This window comes from Moschus berezovskii, chromosome 19 (assembly GCF_049115385.1).
Source record: "Moschus berezovskii isolate FMDL1 chromosome 19, NW_MosBer_1.0, whole genome shotgun sequence".
NCBI classification, from domain to species: Eukaryota; Metazoa; Chordata; class Mammalia; order Artiodactyla; family Moschidae; genus Moschus; species Moschus berezovskii.
Genome location: NC_142478.1, coordinates 33,161,757 through 33,187,741, shown reverse-complemented (window position 1 = coordinate 33,187,741; position 25,985 = coordinate 33,161,757). Strand labels below are relative to the sequence as shown.

The 25,985-nt window shown below is 36.4% G+C and overlaps 1 protein-coding gene across 2 annotated transcripts in view; it reads left to right on the top strand.

Annotated features, from left to right (window-relative positions):
* The window catches only part of HSPA4L (heat shock protein family A (Hsp70) member 4 like), a 60,909-nt gene extending 35,856 nt beyond the window's left edge, over positions 1-25,053 (top strand). For both annotated transcript variants that reach the window (XM_055404321.2, XM_055404322.2), the window contains 8 exons: positions 1,236-1,435; positions 5,518-5,616; positions 7,266-7,403; positions 9,801-9,926; positions 10,223-10,330; positions 17,912-18,031; positions 20,959-21,120; positions 24,865-25,053. In XM_055404321.2, coding sequence (XP_055260296.1) covers positions 1,236-1,435; positions 5,518-5,616; positions 7,266-7,403; positions 9,801-9,926; positions 10,223-10,330; positions 17,912-18,031; positions 20,959-21,120; positions 24,865-25,053 — 1,142 coding nt within the window. The remainder of the gene's footprint in view (positions 1-1,235; positions 1,436-5,517; positions 5,617-7,265; positions 7,404-9,800; positions 9,927-10,222; positions 10,331-17,911; positions 18,032-20,958; positions 21,121-24,864) is intronic.
* The last annotated feature ends 932 nt before the right edge of the window (positions 25,054-25,985 follow it).

Sequence of the window (25,985 nt, the reverse complement as noted above, 5' to 3'; positions counted from 1 at the left end):
TATTTAAAACAGTAGAAGTAACTATTGAAAATGGTATTAGTTTTCTAGGGCTTCTGTAACAAAGCACCACAAACTAGATATTTCAACAATAGAAATGTACTTTCTAACAGTTCTGGAGGCTGGAACATTCAAAATTAGGTGTTGGTGGGATCGATTCCTTCTGAGGGCTGCGAGGGAAGGATCCATTCCAGACATTTGTCTTCGGTTCATAGATGGCCATCATCATGCTCATGTGTCCTTCTCCTCTTGTGTATATCCATCTCCCAATAAGGACACCAAGTCATTGAATTAGAGCCCACCCAATAACTTCACTTTAACTTGATTACTTTGTAAAGACCCTGTCTCCAAATAAGGTCACTTACTGAGGTTACTGGAGAGTAGGCCTTCAACATACGCATTGGGGCAAGAGGGAACATCACAGTTGAACTTATAAAAACCGGAATTTTGTATACAACTTTTCTGCCTAGTATTCTCTCTTTACCATGGATAACATTATATATTTGAGATTTTATTCTAAAAATTAAAATACTAGATTTCTTTTTTTCTTACTGGGATCTCCCCAGAGCAGGTATCAAACCCGTGTCGTCTGCATTGGTAGGTGGATTCTTTACCACTGAGCCACCAAAGAAGCCCTAAAACACCAGATTTCTTAACCTGAAAAAATTAATGTAAACTTGGTAGGTAGTAGTGACTGTATAGCTTAGCAATTTTGCTATAGGCAAGTTCCAGGAAAAGAAAATTTAAATTGCTTTGTGAATTACCAAGATGATAATGATTCGCACAGTTTATAACAAATAGGTAATATGTATTTGGTTTTTAAGTTTGGAAATTGAATTTTGCTATTTTGGTTTTAGTGTGGCGATATTGTGAAACTTAAAAGTGATATTGCCTTCAGTCAGATTGTCCTTGATTAAGATCCTTAACTCTCCTTTTTCCTGTCACTGATGACTTGGGGCAGGTTGTTTAACCTTTTGAGTCTTTTTTTTTTTTTAATTTATTTTTAGTTGAAGGACAATTGCTTTACAGCCTTTGAGTTTTTATTTATACCAGGTTTATTATATAAAAAAAGGTGATTGGGGGAAATGCATGCCCTATAATAATTAATCAGAATATGATGATAGTTTTAAAGATTTTTTTTTGCCGACATCTGAAAATGATAGTAAAATTATTGAATAAATGAATTGAATGAGTTAATCTGAGGCCTATGTTCTGATCAAAGTTCTTTTTTCCTTAAGGGAACTTTACTATTCAAAATGTTTTCCCACAATCTGATGGTGATAGTTCCAAAGTTAAGGTTAAAGTTCGTATTAATATCCATGGAATCTTCAGTGTGGCTAGTGCATCTGTAATTGAGAAGCAAAATATAGAAGGGGATCACAGTGATGTTCCTATGGAGACAGAAACTTCTTTTAAGAATGAAAGCAAAGATGATGTGGTATGTAGAAATTCTATTTTTAAAAGGCTCTTCTAATATATACAGTGTCTTAATTATAACTGTGTGTGTTCAGTCGCTCAGTTGTGTCTGAACAGAAAAATGTGTTACATTCAGTAACATTACAATAGATTCTTGATTTCTTTATGAGTGAGTTAATGTGACTGTAATGTTGTGTTGGGTTAATGTCAGTGAAAGAATCTTAAGAGAAAGTGATTGTATTCCATTGCATAAAGTTTTCTTCTTTTTATGTATAGTATTTGTAAGTTATTTTAAAGACTTTGGTTGGATTTTTTTCAAACCATAATTGGAGGTCTGTCCTAGGTTTTTCATATATTTGTGCACGTTAAGAGTGGATTTTAACATTTTAAATTTCAAGACAATTTCTCCCATTTTTAAAAGTTGTCTTTTTGTCTGTTTTTACTAAAAATTACTGTAAAATCTTTTCTTTCAGAATGATCAGAATTCTACCACTACTTCATTTAAGAACCGTGGCATTTTCTTTCATTTTTCTTCTCATGTATTATTTTCCTGTTATATCCTCCCTTCCTTGAATTAAGGAGAAGGAAATACTGTCCCAATATATTAGTAAGGATAGTCAATTTTCATAAATAAATGTAAGAATAATAGTTTGAAACGTTAATTTTCCTGATTATGGTTTATGACAACTGTGGTAGACATGTAAATTTAATCCATTAAGATTTAGTTTTACTAAAATTGAAAGCATTCTGTATGCTTTTTGGAATAAGTTCTTTTACAGCTGTTTAACTTCTTCACCTCTTTTTCTAAAAAGTCTCTGTGTAATGTTTTAGACCTTGAGTTTTTTCTGTGTAATGTTAGTGAATCCTGGGCACTAAAAACAAGAAGATTGTGGCATCCGTTTTCTACCTCTCGCATTTCTTATATGCTGCTTCTATTTGTATGTAGGCTTGAAATCCAGTTAGCCAGCCCTTTAGGATGAATGTGTACTTTAAAAACTCACTTGTGTATAAACCACATGAATTTATAGCATCTGCTTTGGGCACTCAGATTGATTTGCTTACAAGAGTGTTTTTGGCTTACTAGAGAATATTTCCAGATACTTGGTGTTCCATATAAAGTATTTCTTCCAGTTGAGTGAGATGTTCCTGAGCATATCTTCTGTAATTTATATAATCAAGGACAAAAAAAGGGTTACTGACATTATGGGTCATATAGTTAGCATTGTTGGAGAGCACATTCACATATATCATCTCCTTTTAAATCTCTACCTTAGCTGATATAACCCATGTTGAATAAATTGTAGTTTATTTTCTTATTCTTGTTTTCTACTGTGTAGAAAACATCCTGTGTACTGTCTTGCTTAGTGGTTCTCTCTAGGAATTTTTCTTTAATTCTATATCCAGAAGTTTAAAAGCTTAAGGTTTAAATACTATTATTAAGCAGTCTCTCCCTTCCCCTCTTCAAAAATGTGAGTAAATTCGAAGTAGACCCTGGAAGCTAATTATTTAAGCTTTAGAGGAGAACATAAGAAGACAGTACGATCATTTTTCCTGTTCCCTAGTTGCTGACATCGCGGGCAGATGAAACCTAGGTACGTATAAGTGAGCAGCAGTGGTGATTTTTGGTTTTGTTCTTTGCACACAAGTTAGTTTATGAGAGATTACTTTATGGGCCTCATTTTTTTCATTAAAAATTAAGATATCTTCAATTTGCCTGAAAAACCGTAGCATAGATGGCCAGCTTTTCCTCAGAATAGTAAAAAGATGTCTCAGAAAATGAACACTTTTCTTCTAGGTATTTATTACTATCTGGACATATTAGGAAGGTATCACAACTTAGGCTTCATTGCACAGTGAAGGATCAAAGAGACTATCATAATTTAACTGTTCCTCAACTGTTGACCATTTAGGTTATCTTTTTATCTATTTTTTAATTCAAAATGTCTGATTACTTATATGTACCAGGTACTGTTCTAGGCACTGAAGATACAGTGGTAAGCAGGATAAAGGTCTGTCACTTACATTCTAATGGGAAAGGACAGGCAAGAAGTAACAGGATATCATATAAATAAAAAGGAAATTAATAGTAGGAGATGCATAGTCTAAATTAAGCCACCTGTGAGGAGGGAAGAGGAAAGCTAGCATGAAAGATGAAAAGGCAGAGTAAGGAGCCAGGCACAGGCAGGCGTCCAGACAAAGGGAATAACAAGTACAAAAGCCCTGAGGGAGGAAACCTTTTTGGTTTCAAAGGTAGCTGATAGTAAGATATAGGAAAGGGGAGGGCGACGAGGAGGAGAGATTGAGAAGGCGGATCACGGGGCAGATTAGGTAATAATTCTGGATTTTATTTTTAAGTGCTTTTTATTTGGCAGATAACTAGAAGTACCTAAATTTTGTGTTTAGATATAGCAGTGAATAGAAAAACAGTCTCAACCCTCATGAAGCTTAAAATCAGAGAAGCCAAGTTCTAGAGGCACTTTCATTAACTTCCCCACTAGGCATAATATTCCTATGAACCTTCTTCAAAGTATTTTAAAAGATTACCAAATTACTCTCAGATCAACTGTTAAGATGTACAAGTTCCCCCTTATTAATATACCTGAATTTAGGATGGATCATGCAAATGATATTTTACATTCACTGTTGCCTGTGGCAGTAATCATGAAAAGTTATCATCTGTACATGTATGAACTTGATTATTAATCCTCATGGCATGAGTTAATAGTTGCAACCCTTGACATTAAATTGTATAAGGACCATTCAAGAAAGGAATATTAGTCTTGGTTGTTGTCTGAAAATAATCTACTGATTCCTTCTGGTAAAACAGAGAAAAAAAAATCAAAAAAATTGTAGAATAGGTATCAGTGGCTTGTAAGAAAACTTAGCGATGATACTGGAGCAATTTTTAAACAAATGGCTGGGCTGCTAATGCTCTTGATAGCACAAAGGACAAATACGTATAGAACGATTCAGACATCATTAACTGAATTATGTGATTTAGATGAGTTGGGTTATGCACGTGAAAAAGTTTTAGAAATACTTTAACCATATTAATTGATTTATTATTTTTAGAGATAGGAATATATATAAGTATTAAATTTAAAATGCCAAGTGATAAAGTATTTCGGCCTTAACTAGCAACATTGTTTTCTTAGTAGTACATGAAATAGTTAATAATGTATCTGTTGCCTCTATCTACATTACCCCAACCCGGCACTATTTTTTCACATCTTCTCCATCATAAGGTTGGGAAAATTACAGAGTTGGAAGGTGGTAGGACAGGGAGCAGTAGGGATGGAATTTCAGTTCTTGACTTAACAAAGAACACTGCTATAAGTTGTCTTCTAACAACATGTTTTTCTCTTCGGCACAAATAAGCATCAGGCAAGATAACCTTATGGACATTATATGTAATAATGCTTTAACTCCATGTATATCTGAACACCTAAATTATCCCAATTCCTGAGTGCCAAACTTTCTTCCTTTTAGGAGGATAGTGGTAGGTAAGATTAAGGAAGATCAGAAAAACCTAATACTTGTGATTTTTTTTGCCAAGTTGGGAGTCCATTTTGGCAGTCTTATGAGTTGGAAATTTGTCTTTTAGAGTTAAAAAAAAATCATAAAAGTTGACATTTTTTATAATTCAGAGACATCTACTTTGACAGTTTTTATGTATTTGAGTATTTTCCTAGATTTTAAAAATACAATTGAATTTATGTGTAATACATAAATTTTGTATCTTTTTCCATTTATTTTCCCACATTAAGTTCTTTATGAACATTTTTTGTGTCAAGTTTAACATTCTTTTTTTTGGTCAATCTTGGTTGTGAATGTTACTTAAGAACAATTTTCCATTTATTTGCAGTTATTTGGTCACAGGTGAAAAACAGGATTTATTCACATAGCATCAAATAGATCATTTCATTTTACTTACTGTCAACCTGAGTATATTAATAGTTACTCGCATTTCAGAAATAGTGAGCTTCTACTTTACTATCTTCACAAATGTGAAAACAGGCTTGAACTCTTAAGATGCTGTTCATTACCAAAAACAGAAAAAAGAAAGAAAAAGAGACTATTGTCAGTTACTCATTTTCTTTGCAGGATAAAATGCAGGTTGACCAAGAAGAAGGAGGTCATCAAAAATGTCATGCTGAACACACTCCAGAGGAAGAAATTGACCATACAGGAACCAAAACAAAGGTTTGTTCTACTATTACTGTGCTTAATTGCTCAGTCAAGTCTGACTCTGCAACCCCATGGATAGTAGATTTTCTAGGCAAGAATATAGGAGTGGGTTGCCATTTCCTTCTCCAGGGGATCTTCCAGACCCAGGGGTTGAACCCGAGTCTCCTGCATTGCAAGCAGATTCTTTACCATCTGAGCCACTAGGGAAACCAGTATACTGTTATTGTGTTTGTGTCTTTTGTGTCTTTTAACTTTTTTTTCTCATTAAAAATCATACAATCTCAGAAAATAGAAACTAGAATAGGACAAATGAAGAAAACTTAAATTAGCAATAATGCAGCACCTCAAAATTAACCACTCTGTGGTGCATGCTGCATATCATAAAGCATTCTTAGTACAAAAATTATATTTTGGGAAGTAAAAGTTTTAAAGGATAAATGACTATTATTAAGAGTCATTATTTTACTGAGAAAATGAGTGCTGATAAAAGAGAAGGGAGAAATACCCTGCACCACCCACCCAGATGAATATGGCTGGCTACAGCTCTACACTATCTTCTTTGACATATTTTTCTAACCTCAACAGAATTTAATCTGGGATGGTTTGTATAGATTTTTTTTCCAAAGGCTGCAAAGACTCGATTTTAAATCCTAGTTTCTCAAGTAATATAAAACTTGACACCTGTTTTTCTAAATTTTTTTATTCATTGTTTTGTCTTTATTCAACGGCTCTATTGAGACATAATTTACATATCATGCAGTTTTCCCATTTAAGAGTGCAATTCAAAGGTTTTTAATGTACTCGGTTATGTAATCATTATCACAATTTTACAACATTTTCATCACTCCAGAAAGAAGCCGTGTACCCATTAGCAGTAACTCTTTATTTCCCCCCCCAACACTCCCCCTGCCAGCCCTAGCCAGCCACTAATATTTTTGAATTATAAACTTGCTTATTCTAGACATTTCATATAAACACAGCAATACAGTATGTGATCCTTTAATGACTGGCTTCTTTTTGCTAAGCATATTTTCAAGGTTTATCCAGGTTGTAGGATATATCAGTACTTCATTCCCTTTTATGGTTGAGTAATATTGTATCATACAGATGGATACCACATTTATTCATTCATCAACTCATGGACACTTGAATTTTTTTCTACATCTTGACTTTTATGAGTAATGCTGTTTTGAACAACCATATACAGGTTTTATGTGGATATATATTTTCATTTTTCTTGGGCTCATACCCAGGAATGGAATTGCTGCGTCATATAATATCTCTGTGCTTACAATTTTAGGAACTGCCTGTTTTCCAAAATGGCTGTCATATTTTTCTATCTTGTCAACAATGTATAAGAATTCCAATTTCTCTATATTTTCACCATCTCTTATTTTCCTCTTTTTTTTTTTTTTCATTATAAGTCATCCTAGTGGGTAGGAAATGGTATTTCATTGTGGTTTCAGTTTGTTTCCCTGCCCAGTATTTTTCTATGTAGAAAGATTTAGTGTATACAAGAGTGTAAAATACTATCAGTATTAAAGTAATATTTTTAAGGTATGGTAGATAATAGTTTTGATTTTACTTTGTTTCATCAGAAATCAGTCTCTTAAGTCTATTTTTAAGCTAGAGAAACTTATGCTTCTCTTGCATTTCTTTTGCAGTCTGCTCTCTCAGAGAAACAAGAGCGACTGAACCAGAACATTAAAAAAGGAAAAGTCAAGAGTATTGATCTACCTATCCAGAGTAGCCTGTGTAGACAACTGGGCCAAGATCTTCTCAACAGCTACATTGAAAATGAGGTATATAAATCTGAATTGATGTTGAAATCAGTGGTAGTGTATTCTGAAATTTTTGTAGAATAATTATCCCTCAAATTTAGGGAACTAGTCTGTAACTCATAAGAAATTATTAAATACATTATTGAACTGCTTTATTTTGGACAAAATGCTGAGCGTATTAGTGTCATGGACAGTTGTAGCTTTCACCTTGCTGCTAAGTTGCTTCAGTTATGTCCAACTCTGTGTGACCCCATAGACGGCAGCCCAACAGGCTCCCCCGTCCCTGGGATTTTCCAGGCAACACTGGAGTGGGTTGCCATTTCCATCTCCAATGCATGAAAGTGAAAAGTGAAAGTGAAGTCGCTCACTCGTGTCCAACTCTTAACGACCCCATTGGACTGCAGCCCACCAGGCTCCTCCGTCCATGGGATTTTCCAGTCTAGAGTACTGGAGTGGGTTGCCATTGCCTTCTCCAAGCTTTCACCTTAGTTATATGAAAAACATGGCTTGTCTCCACTACAGAGAAATGCCTTTACAACACTAATAATTCTTACTCCTTTTATTGTGTCTTAACAGTAGCACACTCAGCAGACATTGTATAGGGAAGTATTACTAGCTCCCCTCTTCAAATGTGTGGTCCTTAAAGATTAAGGTTCAATTCAGAATGTCTTCTTACTTCCATTTGATACTTTTTTAGAAACTGTTGTCATTCTTGAAATTTTCTTCACATGTTTATATGTTCATTTTACACTCTCTTGAGGAAAAGAGTTTGGTTTCTTTACCAATAGTTGTGTAAAAAGTTTTGTTTTTTTTTAATTTACATTTAGGTGGTAGTTCCTAACTTCTACAGGCTTGACCAGCAGTTTTCTTTGAAGTGCTGCATATTCTCCAACTGCTGCACATTATTCTAGGAATTTCCTCAAGAGATTTTGACTTTACAGTGTTCTCTTTCTAGTACCTACCTATGTCACCTATTCATGAATTGTTAAAAGCTACATTTTATATGAAGCAGGCATTTCTAGAGATCCCAAATAATTCTGAATTTGTATTATTTGAGACTAACTTTCCCAAAGAAATTAATTGTGTGGAAGTGCAAAAATTTTGTGTGTAAGATTTTTTCACAAATTTTTTAAATGTCTCATTTTATTTTTAAAATAATCATATTGGAGTGTAGTTTACAATGTTGTGCTAATTGTCTTGCTATTTCAAATTTACAAATATCAGTGCATTGTATTATGTTTAAAATATTATGTTTTTGTTAAAGTACAAATATTTATTATGGATTCTTTCTTGGCTTTTGATTTAACAATGATTTTTGCTAACATCTTTAAATACTTTGCTATCCTCTTTAATCTTCAAACCTATAAAATCTAAGTACTGTTAGAGATCTGCATTTAAAAGATGAGGAAACTGGCAGAAGTAGACTGAATCACCCAAGTTCAGCAAGTAACCTTTGTTTTGGAGCCCAGTAGTCTGTCTCCAAAGCTCAAGATCACAACCACTATAATGTATCACTTACCAAAGCTAACATTTATTCAGTACCAGTTATGTGTCAGGCACTGTCCTGAATACTTTATGTGAATATGTCAATCTTATTAATAGCCATACAAGATATCTAGAAGTATGCTCTCTAGGATAAGAAAACTGAGGCTTAGGTTAGGCAATTTTGCTGCAATTTCAAAGCTAATAAATGGGAAACCTAGGATTTGAACACTAACGTACATTAGTCTATTTAAAAATAATTTTTTTAATTGACAGTCTTTCCCAAAACTTTTTCATCACCCCAAACAGAAACTCTAACCACTAAAAACTCACCATTCCTCCCTTCCCCAACCCCCAAGAAACTAATCTACTTTCTATCTCTTTGAATTTGTATTAGATAACTCATATAAATGTAATCATACAATATTTATTCTTTGTGTCTGTATTATTTCACTGAGCATAATGTTTTCAAGGTTCATCAAATTTGTAACGTGTCATAACTTTCTTTTTATAGTAGAATAACGTTCCATTTTGTATATATACATTTTATTTGTCCATTCACATTTTCAAGGACAAATGAGTTGTTTCCACCTTTTGCTTATTGTAAATAATGCTGCAGTGAATAATGGGTGACAAATAACTGAGTTCCTGCTTTCATTTCTTTAATTATATGTCTAGGAGTGAAACTGCTGGGTCACATTGTAATTCTTTGTTTAGCTTCTTTAGGAGCCACCAAAGTTTTCCCTAAGAGGGACATTATTGTATGTTCCCAACAGCAATGTACAAGGGTTTCAAATTCTACAAATAATCACCAACACTTATTTTCCATTTCTTGATTATACTCATCCTAGTAGGTGTGAAGTGATATTTCATTATAGTTTTGGTTTTTATTTCCCTAGTGTTTTCATGGCAACTAATGTAAAACTTTTTGAATAGGGGAAGATGATAATGCAGGATAAGTTAGAGAAAGAAAGAAATGATGCAAAGAATGCTGTTGAAGAATATGTATATGATTTTAGAGACAAGCTTGGCACTGTCTATGAAAAATTCATCACTCAAGAAGTAAGTCTAAGTTTTGTAGGTTTTTATTAGACTTATTTAATATTTGCTTGAGCATGCTAATATAAATATATAAATAAATGTTGCAAATGTGTTTTTGTTGTCAATCTCTTTGAGCACATTTAGGAATGGTTCTTAGTTATTTTTCCAAATTTGAGAAGTCTAGTGAAAACATGTTTATAAATAAGAAACCAGAAAAAAATTAATTTTTTATATTTGAGAAACATTTTGTCCTTGCTTGATGACTTTTATTTCTAAGGAGAGTATTTTCAATCAGTATCTCTTAACTATATAACTAGGACTTGAATAAACTGTCTGCAATATTGGAAGACACAGAAAATTGGCTTTACGAAGAAGGAGAGGACCAACCTAAACAAGTATATATGGATAAGCTTCAAGAATTAAAGGTAAACTTCTTAAAGTCCATATTAGTGTTGAACAGGACATTAAATTGTCCTAAAAATTATGGTAAGAACACAGTGTATGTGTTTAATTAATACATAAGAAATTTCTAAGGTAGATATGTTTAACAGGAAATACTCTCTCTTCATTTAGAAGGTGAGGATTGCTAATGATAATTGAAAATAAATAATGCATAATCATTCTTGTCTATTATGATACTCAGATATGAAAATCTAGCAGATGTTCAGTTCAGTCGTTCAGTCGTGTCCCAATGGACTGCAGCACATGAGGCTTCCCTGTCCATCACCAACTCCTGGAGCTTGCTCAAACTCATGTCTATCAAGTCAGTGATGCCATCCAACCATCTCATCCTCTGTCATCCCCTTCTTCTCCTGCCTTCAGTCTTTCCCAGCATCAGGGTCTTTTCCAATGAGTCAGTTCTTCGCATCAGGTGGTGAAAGTATTGGAGTTTCAGGTTCAAAATCAGTCCTTCTGATGAATATTCAGGATATTGACTGGTGTGATCTTCTTGCAGACCAAGGGACTCTCAAGAGTCTTCTCCAACACCACAGTTCAAAAGCATCAATTCTTCGGTGCTCAGCTTTCTTTATGGTCCAACTGTTACATCCATACGTGACTACTGGAAAAACCAAAGCTTTGACTAGACAGACCATTGTTGGCAAAGTAATGTCTCTGCTTTTTAATATACTGCCTAGGTTTGTCATGGCTTTTCTTCCAAGGAACAAGCGTCTTCTAATTTCATGGCTGCAGTTGCCCTCTGCAGTGATTTTGGACCCCAAAAAGTAGTCTCTCACTGTTTTCGTTGTTTTCCCCATCTATTTGCCACGAAGTGATGGGACTGGATGCCGTGATTATAGTTTTTCGAATGTTGAGTTTTAAGTCAACTTTGTCACTCTCCTCTTTCATCAAGAGGCTCTTCAGTTCTTTTTTACTTTTTGCCAAAAGGTTGGTGCCATCTGCGTATCTGAAGTTATTGATATTCTCCCGGCAATCTTGATTCCAGCTTGTGCTTTATATAGCCCAGCATTTCGGAAGATATACTCTGCATATATGTTAAATACTCTGCATATAGGTAAAATAAGCACGGTGATAATATACAGCCTTGATGCACTCCTTTCCCAATTTGGAACCAGTCTGTTGTTCCATGTCCAGTTCTGCTGTTGCTTCCTGATCTGCATACAGATTTCTCAGGAGGTAGGTCAGGTGGTCTGGTATTCCCATCTCTTCCAGAATTTTCCACAGTTTGTTGTGATCCACACAGTCAAAGGCTTTGGCATAGTCAATAATGCAGAAATAGATGTTTTTCTGGAACTCTCTTGCTTTTTTGATGATCCAGTGGATGTTGGAAATTTGATCTCCAGTTCGTCTGGCTTTTCATCCAGCTTGAACATCTGGAAGTTCATGGTTCACATATTGTTGAAGCCTGGCTTGGAGAATTTTGAGCATTACTTTGCTAGCGTGTGAGATGAGTACATTGCCTTTCTTTGGGATTAGAATGAAAACTGACCTTTTCCAGTCCTGTGGCCACTGCTGAGTTTTCCAAATTTGTTGGCATGTTGAGTGCAGCACCTTAACAACATCATCTTTTAGGATTTGAAATAACACAACTGGAATTCCATCACCTCCACTAGCTTTGTTCCTAGTGATGCTTCCTAAGGCCCACTTGATTTCACATTCCAGGATGTTTGGTTCTAGGTGAGTGATCACACCATTGTGATTATCTGGGTCATGAAAATCTTTTTTGTATCGTTCTCCTGTGTATTCTTGCCACCTCTTAATATCTTCTGCTTCTGTTAGGTCCATACCATTTCTGTCCTTTATCGAGCCCATCTTTGCATGAAATGTTCCCTTGGTAGCTCTAATTTTCTTGAAGAGATCTCTAGACTTTCCTATTCTGTTGTTTTCCTCTGTTTCTTTGCATTGATCACTGAGGAAGGCGTTCTTATCTCTCCTTGCTATTCTTTGGAACTGTGCATTTAAATGGGTATATCTTTTTCTCATTTGCTTTTCACCTGTCTTCCTTTCTCAGCTATTTGTAAGGCCTCCTCAGACAGCCATTTTGCCTTTTTGCATTTCTTTTCCTTGGGGATGGTCCTGATCACTACCACCTATACAATGTCATGAGCCTCCGTCCATAGTTCCTCAGGCACTTTGTTTATCAGATCTAATCCCTTGAATCTATTATAATCGTTAAGGGATTTGATTTAGGTCATACCTGAATGGTCTAGTGGTTTTCCCTACTTTCTTCAATATAAACCTGAATTTGGCAATAAGGAGTTCATGATCTGAGTCACAGTCAGCTCCCAGTCTTATTTTTGCTGACTGTATAGAGCTTCTCCATCTTTGGCTGCAAAGAATACAATCAATCTGATTTCGGTATTGACCATCTGGTGACGTCCATGTGGAGTCTTCTCTTGTGTTGTTGGAAGGAGGGTGTTTGCTATGACCAGTGTGTTCTCTTGGCAAAACTCTATTAGCCTTTGCCCTGCTTCATTTTGTACTCCAAGGCCAAATTTGCCTATTACTCCAGGTATCTCTTGACTTCTTACTTTTGCATTCCAGTCCGCTATAATGAAGAGGACATGTTTTTGGGTGTTCGTTCTAGGAGGTCTTTTAGGTCTTCATAGAACCATTCAACTTCAGCTTCTTTAGCATTACTGGTTGGGGCATAGACTTGGATTTCTGTGATATTAAATGATTTGCCTTGGAAATGAACAGAGATTGTTCTGTTGTTTTTCAAATTGCACTCAAGAAGTGCATTCCGGACTCTTTTGTTGACTATGTTGGCTACTCCATTTTTTCTAAGGGATTCTTGCCCACAGTAGTAGATACATTGGTCATCTGATTAAATTCACCCATTCCAGTCTTTTAGTTCACTGGTTCCTAAAATGTTGATGTTCACTCTCGCCATCTCCCGTTTGACCTCTTCCAATTAGCACATGATCAGAGTGTTAATATTACTGTTATATGAGCCATGATTTCTGAGATGTCATTAAGAAGTGACTTGTCAACCTGACCTTTATCCATTAGAGGAGTCACTTTTGCTCTTCCTCTCTCCCCCCCTTGACTGCTCTGATTTTGAGCAGTTAACACACTGCCCTTTCGTATGTTCACACTACTGGGGACACCAGGCCAGCAAACAACTTCAAAAATAGTACCCCTGCTCTTCAATGTCCTTTTAAAAAAATAAATAAGGAGGTGTGTCCACCAGGTCCCCTTTTTCTAGGTCTGTGGTCTGATTTAAGAAAAAAACACTATTTTCCTCCTGCTCGCCACCCAACCCTCACCCCCCATCCTGGAAAAACAAAAAAACTTCAAAAGTTTAGAAGCTTAGATTGGAAGGAGGACAGGAAATTTTAGTCTTTCCATCTTAGTGAGGATCATAGCTTTAATGTGCACATGAATAACCTGGGGCCTTTCAGTTCAGTTCAGTCGCTCAGTCGTGTCCGACTCTGCGACCCCATGAATCACAGCGCGCCAGGCCTCCCTGTCCATCACCAACTCCCGGAGTTCACTCAAACTCATGTCCATCGAGTCGGTGATGCCATCCAGCCATCTCATTCTCTGTCGTCCCCATCTCCTCCCACCCCCAATTCTTCCTAGCATCAGACTCTTTTCCAGTGAGTCAACTCGACACATGAGGTGGCCAAAGTATTGGAGTTTCAGCTTTAGCATCAGTCCTTCCAATGAACACCCAGGATTGATCTCCTTTAGAATGGACTGGTTGGATCTCCTTGCAGTCCAAGGGACTCTCAAGAGTCTTCTCCAGCACCACAGTTCAAAAGCATCAATTCTTCGGCGACCAGCTTTCTTCACAGTCCAACTCTCACATCCATACATGACCACGGGAAAAACCATAGCCTTTACTGAGATGCAAAAAATTCAGTATACCTGAGTTGGGCCCATGATTCTGCATTTTTTAATAAGCTTCTGAGAGATTCTGATGCTGTTGGTCCCTAAACCATTCTTTGAGTAGTGAGTAAATACACGTATGCTAAGTGATGACATTAATAAAGACCCTGAGTATGGGGAAAGGCAGCCCTTTAGTGATGGAGAGGTTGAAGTGCAAAAGAATTTCTGTAACTTGAAAGCAAAAGAAAATAAATGTACCAAATCTTCTCTACCATTTATCTGTCGATGGAATCTAGGTTGTTTCCACGTACTGGCTATTGTAAATTGTGCTGCAATGCATATTGGGGTACATGTAAAAAAATTTGTTTAAAGGTTAATATCTTGCCAATAAATTACTTCCAAAGGGAATATTTAAAAAGCACCTTGAAAGCCTGTGCTTATGAAAGCAAAACTAAGCTTTACCATATTTTATCCTCTTGGTGTTTTTTACTTCCCATCTCCTTTAAAGGAATATATATATATAAATTGGGCTGGAGGAACAAGCCAGACAGCTGAGGCCAATAGAAGTAACTGAAAAGCCCATAAGCTCCAAGAATGTATTATTTTGCTTCCAATATATACATAACCATAGAAATGAATGTTACAGAAGTTTTCATGGGCTTTACTATTTTTATAAGATGGCTTTTATAACTTACTCCCCTTTCAAAAACATTTACAAGTACAATGTAAATAGACTAAATGCAGTATGGTATCCTGGAAAAGAAAAAGATGAAATCCAAATAATCTGGAGTTCAGTCAATATTTAATAGTAATACACCAGTGTTGATTTCTTGGTTTTGACAAATGTTCCATAATGGTATAAGATGCTAACATTAGAGAAAAGCAATAAAAGGTGCTTGGCTTGACATTGTTTCCTTTGTAACTTTTCTGAAAACTTAAAATTACTCTAAGCTGATTTATATTTACGTATGTAAAGAATTGGAAAGAAAATATTTATCTTTTCTCTAATGTATCCCCTCCTCACAGTTACAGAGGCTGTTTTACAATTTAGACACTGTCTGCTTCTGTGCACCTGGGGTGAGGGGCCAAAGGGCTTTCTTGTTTTTAAGCACTATACTTAACACACACATACTAATCTAATAAATAAGTATGGCATAAATAATAGTTAATAGGTAGTAAATACCAGGAAATCCCAATAACCATGTTTGTTGCATGTACAGAGTTATATGCATTATAAATATTTGAAACCAAATTTCAAATACAGTATTTCTGGATGCAGTATAGTTCTTATGGTTTTCTTAGTAGTTTTAAACTTTTAACATCCAACTTTAAAGAAATTAATGTTCTTTGGATTTGAGAGGAATCGAAAGGTAATCTTAATGAATGAGAGGAGGACATAAGGTATAGACATCCCTGTGTAGAACTGAATAAGCACATAACCACTGGAACTCATTTCCATGTAGGAAAATAAGAGGAGACAGATTTTGATCTGACCACCTTTCTTTCCTATTCATCTTTCTGTATTTGTTGTCATTCAGTTGCTAAATTATGCCTGACTCTTTGTAACCTCATGAATTGCAGCACACCAGGCTCCTCTAGTGTGCTGCAATAGAATGGGAAAGACTAGAGATCTCTTCAAGAAAATTAGAGATACCAAGGGAACATTTCATGCAAAGATGGGCTCAATAAAGGACAGAAATTGTATGGACCTAACAGAAGCAGAAGATATTAAGAGGTGGCAAGAATACACAGAAAAACTGTACAAAAAAGATCTTCATGACCCAGATAATCACAATAGTGTGATCACTCACCTAGAGCCAGACATCCTGGAATGTGAAGTCAAGTGGGCCTTAGGAAGCATCACTAGGAATAAAGCTAGTGGAGGTGATGGAATTCCAGTTGTGCTATTTCAAATCCTAAAAGATGATGCTGTTAAGGTGCTGCACTCAACATGCCAGCAAATTTGGAAAACTCAGCAGTGGCCACAGGACTGGAAAAGGTCAGTTTTCATTCCAATCCCTAATAAAGGCAATGCCAAAGAATGCTCAAACTACTGCACAATTACACTCATCTCACACTCTAGCAAAGTAATGCTCAAAATTCTCCAAGCCAAGCTTCAATAATATATGAACCATGAACTTCCAGATGTTCAAGCAGGTTTTAGAAAAGGCAGAGGAACCAGAGATCAAATTTCCAACATCCACTGGATCATCAAAAAAGCAAGAGAGTTCCAGAAAAACATCTATTTCTGCTTCATTGACTATACCAAATCCTTTGACTTTGTGGATCACAATAAACTGTGGAAAATTCTGAAAGAGATGGGAATACCAGACCACCTGACCTGCCTCTTGAGAAATCTGTATGCAGATCAGGAAGCAACAGTTAGAACTGGACATGAAACAACAGACTGGTTCCAAATAGGAAAAGGAGTACATCAAGGCTGTATGTATATTGTCGCTGTGCTTATTTAACTTATATGCAGAGTACATCATGAGAAATGCTGGGCTGGAGGAAGCACAAGCTAGAATCTAGATTGCCAGGAGAATTATCAATAACCTCAGATATGCAGATGACACCACCCTTATGGCAGAAAGCAAAGAACTTAAAGACCTCTTGATGAAAGTGAAAGAGGAGAGTGAAAATGTTGGCTTAAAACTCAACATTCAGAAAACAAAGATCATGGCATCCGGCCCCATCACTTCATGGCACATAGATGGAGAAACAGTGGAAACAGTGACAGACTTTATTTTGGGGGGTTCCCAAATCACTGCAGATGGTGACTGCAGCCATGAAATTAAAAGATGCTTACTCCTTAGAAGAAAAGTTATAGCCAACCTAGACAGCATATTAAAAAGCAGAGACATTACTTTGCCAACAAAGGTCTATCTAGTCAAGGCTATGGTTTTTCCAGTGGTCATGTATGGATGTGAGAGTTGGACTATAAAGAAAGCTGAGCACCAAAGAATTGATGGTTTTGAACTGTGGTGTTGGAAAAGATTTTTGAGAGTCCCTGGGACTGCAAAGATATCATCCAGTCCATCCTAAAGGAAATCAGAATGTTCACTGGAAGGACTGATGCTAAAGCTGAAACTCCAATACTTTGGCCACCTGATGTGAAGAGCTGACTCATTTGAAAAGACCCTGATACTGGGAAAGATTGAAGGCAGGAGGAGAAGGGGATGACAGAGAATGAGAAGGCTGGATGGCATAACTGACTCAATGAAGATGAGTTTGAGTAAACTCTGGGAGTTGGTAATGAACAGGGAGGCCTGGCGTGCTGTAGTCCATGGAGTCGCAAAGAGCCAGACATGACTGAGCTGAACTGAGGCTCCTCTCTCCTCTGCTATGTCCCAGGGTTTGCTCAAATTCACTTCAATTGCCAGGTTCCTATGCGGTATTGTCCTTTACATCATTGGTCTTGACTTTCACCACCAGACACATCCACAGCTAAGCATTGTTTCCACTTTGGCCCAGCAACTTCTTTATTTCTCGAGCTATAAATAAAATTGCCCTCGCTCTTCCCCAGTAGCATACTGGATATCTTCCAACCTGGGGGGACGGTGGACTCATCTTTCAGTGTCATATCTTTTTGCCTTTTCATACTGTTCATGGGATTCTCAAGGCAAGAATAGTAGAGTGGGCTGCCATTTCCTCCTCCAGAGGACAATAAAAGTTTTCTGATAATAACTTTTTCTTTTTAAAAAACTTAACAGAAATATGGCCAGCCTATTCAAATAAGGTACATGGAACATGAAGAAAGACCAAAAGCTTTAAACGACTTGGGAAAAAAGATCCAACTTGTCATGAAAGTGATAGAAGCATACAGAAACAAGGTATTGAAACTCAAATTGGTGGTAATGGTAATGTGTGTGGTTCGCAGATAGAATGGGGTAAATCTTAAAAGTTCTCAGCTGCAGAGCTATAGCAGTTGTTGCTACCAAAGTGCAGTTATGTGGTTTTAATCTTTTAGAATTCCCTGAATTAATCCAGTGAATAAATTCATTGTTTTCTTCTTAGGGATTTCATTATTGATACAGTGAAAAAGAGGTTTTGTTGAACTTTTTTACTGGCATCTTTGAAACCGGACTCTGCTAGCATTCATTTTGTCCCTTGGCGCCTCTTTCTTTTGGTTGTTCTTGGTCTTCCAGTTTTTTGTTTATCTGTAACTCCCATGTCCTTTATTCTTTTATGTCTGTGCCCAGATCTGTCTTAACGACCCTTAGCCTTTCCACTGTTTTTTAGCCTCAAATATTTAGTTGCATAAAAGTTACGTTCATTTGGATATAACAGTAAGATTTGACAAAATTAACCTGATTTTTTTTTCCTCTAAAGGAGAAGTTAGCAAACTTTTCCTTTAAATGAACAAATAACATTTTAGGTTCTGCAGGCCAACTATATATACTCAACTTGGCTGTTGTAGTGCAAGAGCAAATAAACAGTTTGTAAATGAATGGGCATGGTAGTATTCCAAAATAACTTTATTAAACTCAGCAGGTTTAATTTTCCCATTCAGGACAAGTTTTCTGTTTATGCTTAGTCATGTGACCCTTTGTGACCCTGTGGACTGTGACCTGCCAGGCTCCTCTGTCCATGGGATTTCCCCAGCAAGAATACTGGAGCAGGTTGCCATTTCCTCCTCCAGGGGATCTTTCTGACCCAGGGATCGAACCCATCTCCTACATCTTCTACACTGCAGGCAGATTCTTTACCACTGAGCCACCAGGGAGCCCCCAAGTTTGCCGATTCCAATTTTAAATATTCACCGTAATTCCCCCATATCTTATCACTGATGTTAAAACTGCATCAGTAGGCTGGAGAGACCAGCACCAAAGATTTAGGGAGGGCATTATCATAGTTTACATTTATCAAGCACTTACTAAATTTTGAGCACTTTGCATGGAGTATCTCAGTTCTGACAAGAATATTATTTTATAGGAAAAGAGCAGTGCTTAAGCAACTTGTGAAGTAGCGATGTAGTCAGGATAAAATCTAAGCAGTCTACAGTCAACATACAAACCCTTAACAACTGCACTGTTTTTCACTACAGTGTGGGAAAGGTGGTTACTTATTTTAGAAATAAAAGATTTGTACATTTTTTAAGATAGAGTGCAGTCCAGCCAACCTAAAGGAATAATTCAGGTACCAATTGTGAATGTGCCTGCCAATGTCAGTGTCCATACAGGTACAAATAGAATGTAAGAATAATGTAAAAGTAAGAAGGAACAAGCGGACAAATAGAAACACCAAGAATATTTCAAATCTGGTATTGGAGGGTCTGTTTATTATTATTACAACCTAGTGTTCGCCATGCTGTCAAAAGCTTCCTGAATATGCTTTAAACTATTCTTCAGAGCAAGGCAAGACATTTATGCTCAAGAATTTTGAGTTTATTATGTTCTATGCTCTCTTCAAGGTCCTGGAACTACAGCATCAAACAAAACATTGAACTTACTCTATGATATGCTTGTGGGAAAAGATAAGACAGTAATCGGTTAAGTCAGAAGATGCTAAGAGCTGTGGGAAAAGTAAGGGACTGCCAAATGTGGAGATTTGTCAGAAAGGCAGAGTAGTAAGATGACATCATTTGAGGGGAGAATTAAAGGAGCTGAGGGGAGGGTTCAAGATGTATGATAAGAAAAATGTTCTAAAAAAAGTTGGGGGGGGGCAGGAAGCAATTGCAAAATCTCAAGGAGAGAAAGTGCTGGAGTAACAGCAAGGAAGCCAAGGGGACTCAAAACAGTAGGGGTGGGGTTATTAGTTGCCAGATCATGCAGGGCCCAGGGGCCATTACAAAAGCTTGGTTTTTACCCTGAGATAGGAGTCCATTGGAGGCTTCTGAGCAGCATGATTTAAGACTAAAGAAGCAGAGGCTAGTTAAATCATTAAAATAGCACGAGCAAGAAGTGACGGAACCCTAAGCCTGGATAGTGGAAGGGGAAGAAGTGGCTGGATTTCTGCTACATATATTTTGAAGGCAGAGCTGATCATTTTTATGTAGATAAAACAGAGAAGTCAAAATAAGGATTTTTGGCCTGAAAGGATAGTTGTTAATTACTGAGATGAGCAAAACTTGGAAGGAGTAGGTAGGGAGGTAATAGTGAATTTGAAACACAAGTAAGTTGTTTCAAACTTTACAATAAGAATTCAAGTTGGAAGTTGGATAGAGTTGGGATTTCAGGGAAGATGTTCAGGCTAGAGATTTTTTTTAAAGTATGTAGATAGATGAATGGGGAGGAGATCCTCTTTCTGTATGCTGCATTGTCACTTCTTCCTGGTTTTGAGACTACCAGTCTAAATCATGACTTCTTAGATTGTCTTCTACATGTGACAGCTGCAGGTGTCTTTTTCAGACTATTTTATTTTTCATTTCTCCTTATCAACAACTTACTCAGAGTCTGCTGTAGAGTCAGAATTTTCTGTCTAGCTTGCTTGTGCCTACTTAAACCTTATTTCATTTTACTCCTTGGCAGATTTAATTCCATGCAGCTTCTTTCTTGGCTAAAAACTACTTTGCAGTTTTAATATTCTTCACGTCATTCCTTTCCAAACCTGACTTCTTCAGAGGCCTCTCCTCTTAAAAAGGCATACTGATTTTTCTTTCTCCCAGTCTCTTCAGTTCTGCGTTAATCTGTAAATGGCTTCTTCACATGAGTATGTGTGAAATGCACACTCAATAAGAGTCTAAATCTTTTAAGTCAAATTATCAATAAATTGGTGCTTATTAAAAACCCTCTCATTAAGTTTTTTTTCCCTCTAATAGGATGAAAGATACGATCATTTGGATCCTGCTGAAATTGAAAAGGTTGAAAAATATATCAGTGAAGCCATGAGTTGGCTGAACAGTAAGATGAACGCACAGAACAAACTAAGTCTCACTCAAGATCCTGTGGTGAAAGTTTCAGAAATAGTTGCAAAGTCAAAGGTAAGAAACTATAAACTTCTGTCTTATAATGGATTCAGTCACTAAAATTTTTTAATGGGAGCCATACTGAGAAGTAATTAACTTACAGAAAAACATAGAGAATAGGAATTTGAGGTTAATCTTTAATTTGGGGGGGAGGGAGATTCTAGGTGGATCATGTTTCTTGATTTAATTAGTCTTAAACACAAAACAGCTTTTAGATTTTAAGTGTAAAAGCAATAAAATAAAACAATTCAACAACTAGAGATTATGTCTGATTTTTCTAGGCTAGATAACACTTTTGAATCTCCATTCTAAAACCACAGTATGTGCTTGTTTTTGACACAGTTTGAAATGTATAAAATTTCATAGTAAAATCTTACTTCTGAGATAAACTTTCCATTTTAAAAACTTACTACTGAAAATGTCAAAAGTTACAGAAAACACCATGAAAAACATAGGAATAAACTTTAAAGATCAGCATCTAAGTAGAAAAATAAGACATTGGAAAAACAGCTGATGTCTAATAAACGTATGAAAAGATATTCATCTTCGTTACTAATCGAAGAAATGCAAATCTCTTTTCTCTGATTTGGCTATTTGTTTACATTTACAGTCTTTGCCATAATTGCCAAAGGTGTGAAGAAATAGACACCTTTCTCTGAGCAATTTGATTTCGTTACTGCTTTTTTCTGGGAAATCATTTCAGAATATGTATAGAAATTTAAAATGAGTTTACCTTTAATGCAGAAATAACAATTCCAGGAATTCATCTTAATTTGACTGCTGCACAAGTATATTGGAGAAGGAAATGGCAACCCACTCCAGTGTTCTTGCCTGGAGAATCCCAGGGACGGGGGAGCCTGGTGGGCTGCTGTCTATGGGGTCACACAGAGTCGGACACGACTGAAGTGATTTAGCAGCAGCAGCAGCATAAGTATATAAACCCCTGCTTAGGTGGCTCAGAGGTTAAAGCGTCTGCCTCCAATGCGGAAGACCCGGGTTCGATCCCTGGGTCGGGAAGATCCCCTGGAGAAGGAAACGGTAACCCACTCCAGTATTCTTGCCTGGAGAATCCCATGGATGGAGAAGCCTGGTAGGCTACAGTCCATGGGGTCGCAAAGAGTCGGACACGACTGAGCGATGGAACGGAACGGAATGATACCAAAAAACTGGCAGCAACCTAAACACCTATCAATAAGAAATTAGATAAACTGATGCATATACAACACATTATAATAGTTAAACATAGTATTTAAGATAAGAGAGATAAATGTATTTTTTTGCAGATTTAATTTTGGCTGCATTGGGTCTTTGTTGCTGTGTGTGGGCTTTTCTCTAGTTGGGGTGAGCAGGGGCAACTCTTCTTACGGTGTGTGGCCTTCTCATTGCAATGGCTTCTCTTGTTGCAGAGCACAGGCTTCAGTAGTGGCAGTGTATGGGCTTAGTTATTGTGGCTTGTGGGCTCTAGAGCACAGGCTCAGTAGTCATGGTACACAAGCTTAGATGCTTCACAGCTGTGGGATCCTCCCAGACCAGGGATTGAACCTGACGCGTCCCCTGCACTGGCAAATGGATTCTTAGCTATGAGACCATCAGGGAAGCCCAGTAAATCTATTGAGATACAAAGATTTATACATGATGCATGAAAAGGATTACAGAATCTAAAGTTTATCTCACTATAAATTAGCATGTTCATTAAGATTTGTATGTTTGGATATACGTGTGCATGGACATATATCTAGAAGGATGTTCACCAAAAGGCTAATAATGTTAATCGAGAGGAGATGGTAACTTAGTGAGTAAAGAATCTGCCTGCAGTGCAAAAGACCAGGGTTCAATTGCTAGGTTGGGAGAATCCCCTGGAGAAGGAAAAGTTAAACTACTCCATTGCCTGGAAATCCCATGGACAGAGGAGCCTAGCAGGCTACAGTCCATGGGGTAGCAAGAGTCAGACAGCTTAGCAACTACACCACTACCACTAGAGGAGATGGAATATCAGGTGATTTTTAAAAATTTGGTTCAGTATACTCATAGGTATTTGATTCATTTTAAAAACAAAAACAGATTTGGGATTTTTTTATTGGAGTATATTTGATTGACAGGATTATAAGTGTATACACAATGATTCAATATTTCTCCAGATTTTACTTCATTTAAAGTTCCTCTAAAATATTGGCTATATTCCATTACACAGTATCTCCTTGTAGCTTCTTTTATACATATTAGTTTGTATCTCTTAATCCTGTACCCTTATCTTGCAAGCCCTCACTTCCCTCTCCCCACTGGTAACCTCTAGTTTATTCTCTGTATCTGTGAGTCTTTTTCTGTTATATTCATTTATTTTTTAGATTACACATGTAAGTAATAAGATACAGTATTTGTCTCTCTGTAAGCATAATACCCTCCAGGAACATCAGTGTTGCTGCACACAGCAAGTTTTCATTCTTCATTCTTTTTATTCCATTGTGTACATATGCTACATCTTCGTTCATCTGTTCGTGGACACTTACGTTGCTTCCACATGTTGGCTATTGTAAATGCTGCTGCTAGGAACACTGGTGTGCATGTATGTTTTCAAATTAGTATTTTCACTTATTTCTGGATAGTGAGGAGTAGAATTGCTGGATCGATCATATAGTAATTCAACTTTCAGCTTTTTTAGTAACCTCCATACTGTTTTCTATAATGGCTATACCAATTTACATTTCCATCAGAAATGTACGTAGAGTTCCCTTTTCTCCATATCCTTACCAAAATGTTATTTGTGTTCTTTTTGATGACAGTCATTCTGACAACTATGAGACATATCATTGTGATTCTGATTTGCATTTTTCTGATGATTAGTGATGTTGAGCAACTTCTGTGCCAAACTGTTTTTTTGTTTTTAAATAATAAAGCAGTAAGAGTATTTTCCTTTTTGAGAAAGTTTTACAAAGAATCTATTATAATTTACTCCTAATCTGATGAGAGGCAGAGTGTGACAAGAACAGTTTGCCACTAAAACATTCCCCCAAGATGTTACCTCCTATTTTCCCACCCCACCCAATTTCTGTGACACTGGTCTTAAAAGAATTTAAAGTGTTTCAGTAGCATTACTGAAATGGTCTTTTATTTCCGTGCAGAAAAAACAAGGATATAGAAAATAATATCTTTGAAATTATTACTGAATTTACTTCCATGGCTTATTTTTCCTTCAACAGAAAAAGCTACTGTTTTCCAAAAGTAAAAGTGTATACATTTATATAATTCCATTTATTAAAAGTTTTCAAGTAATTTTGAGAAATTTTAACTTATGAAATAGGTGCTATGTGACATAATTCTCATAACAGAGCTTTAGGCATAATTTAAAGGAATGAATTAAAAATTATTCCTAGGAATTCCCTGGCATTCCAGTGGTTAGAACTCTGTGCTCTCACTGCCAAGGACCCGAGTTCAGTCCCTGGTCAGGGGATTCTGATTGCCACGTGTCATGGCCAAAATAAATATATAAAGATTATTCCTGCCAAAATAAATTATGAGGAAGAAATTTAGTAACAATAAATACAGAATGTATTATTATATTAAAGACTGAATAGTTTCTTAAACCACTGACATACACTAGCCAAAAAGATAAATAATTCATTAAGGTATTTTAATGAGCTAACAGCTATTCAGCAATGTGGAATTATGTGGAAATTTAGAAAGTATATGTGGACTTCAGAATGTTAGTGGTAATTTGTAACATAACATTCTTAATATAATCAATTTTCTTCATGTCTTTAGGAACTGGATAATTTCTGTAACCCCATCATTTATAAGCCCAAACCGAAAGTAGAGGTTGCTGAAGACAAGGCAAAAGATAATAGTGAACACAACGGACCAATGGATGGACAGAGTGGGGCTGAAACTAAACCAGATTCAACAAAAGACAACTCACAGCATACTAAATCTGGAGAGATGGAAGTGGACTAAGTCTTAACTTTACCCTCACGTAATTCAAATAGTGCAAGTAACCACAGAGTCCATTCTGCTTCTTTTACATCTGGTACACACAACAGATGTTTAGTTGCTCTTAACCACTTTCTGTCATTTGTTTCTTGGAGTAGTTTGAAAAGTGTTTTATATTGAGCGCACTTATGTTCATTTCCATTGCTGCTTATGTGAAGCTTTAGCTGAATATAGATTAACAAATCAGTTTAAGCTTTCCTAATCTATTTTATGTCAAACATGCAAGATTGTAAGTAGTTGGCAACAATCTACCTTACCTAAAGCTTCTACTTGGATAAACCTCAGCTCCTTTATTCAGGAAAGGATACTGTATTGCACTATTGTTGCAGAAGCATAGATTTAATTGCATCATTATTTTTAAAAACATTGAAACTGATGTGGTTTAAAGCCACCAAGGCACTGACATTTTTGTAGTTATTGTATTAATTTAAACATTAAAAACCAACAGGTTCCTTGACAAACTAGTCCATATCAGTGGTGTGCCATGAGAACTCCAAAAGTTTATGATATAAATGAACTAAAACACACCCTGAAGGGGAAAATGCACAATTCTGTGTTAAGGTGACACCAGCAGTTTGCTTCTTTTCATTAGTCATGTGGATTGATGTTTCTCAGAGTAATTCAGTGTCTTTTGCACTTAAAACTTCTGACATACTTGTCCTGAAGACCAGCTGCTGCTAAAGTAATGCTAGCCTAAAAACAATGAAGCATTTTTGATGAAAATACCTTCATGTTAAGGGGGAAATGCTGTTGACTTACTCAGATGCGCATCTGTGATGTTGATAGCCTTTGTTTTTAGTTTTAAATAGTTTTTGTTTTCTTAGTTCATTTTGTTAATATGTTAACATAGGGTAGGGAGAAATGGCACAATGTGTATTGCATTATATACATTTATC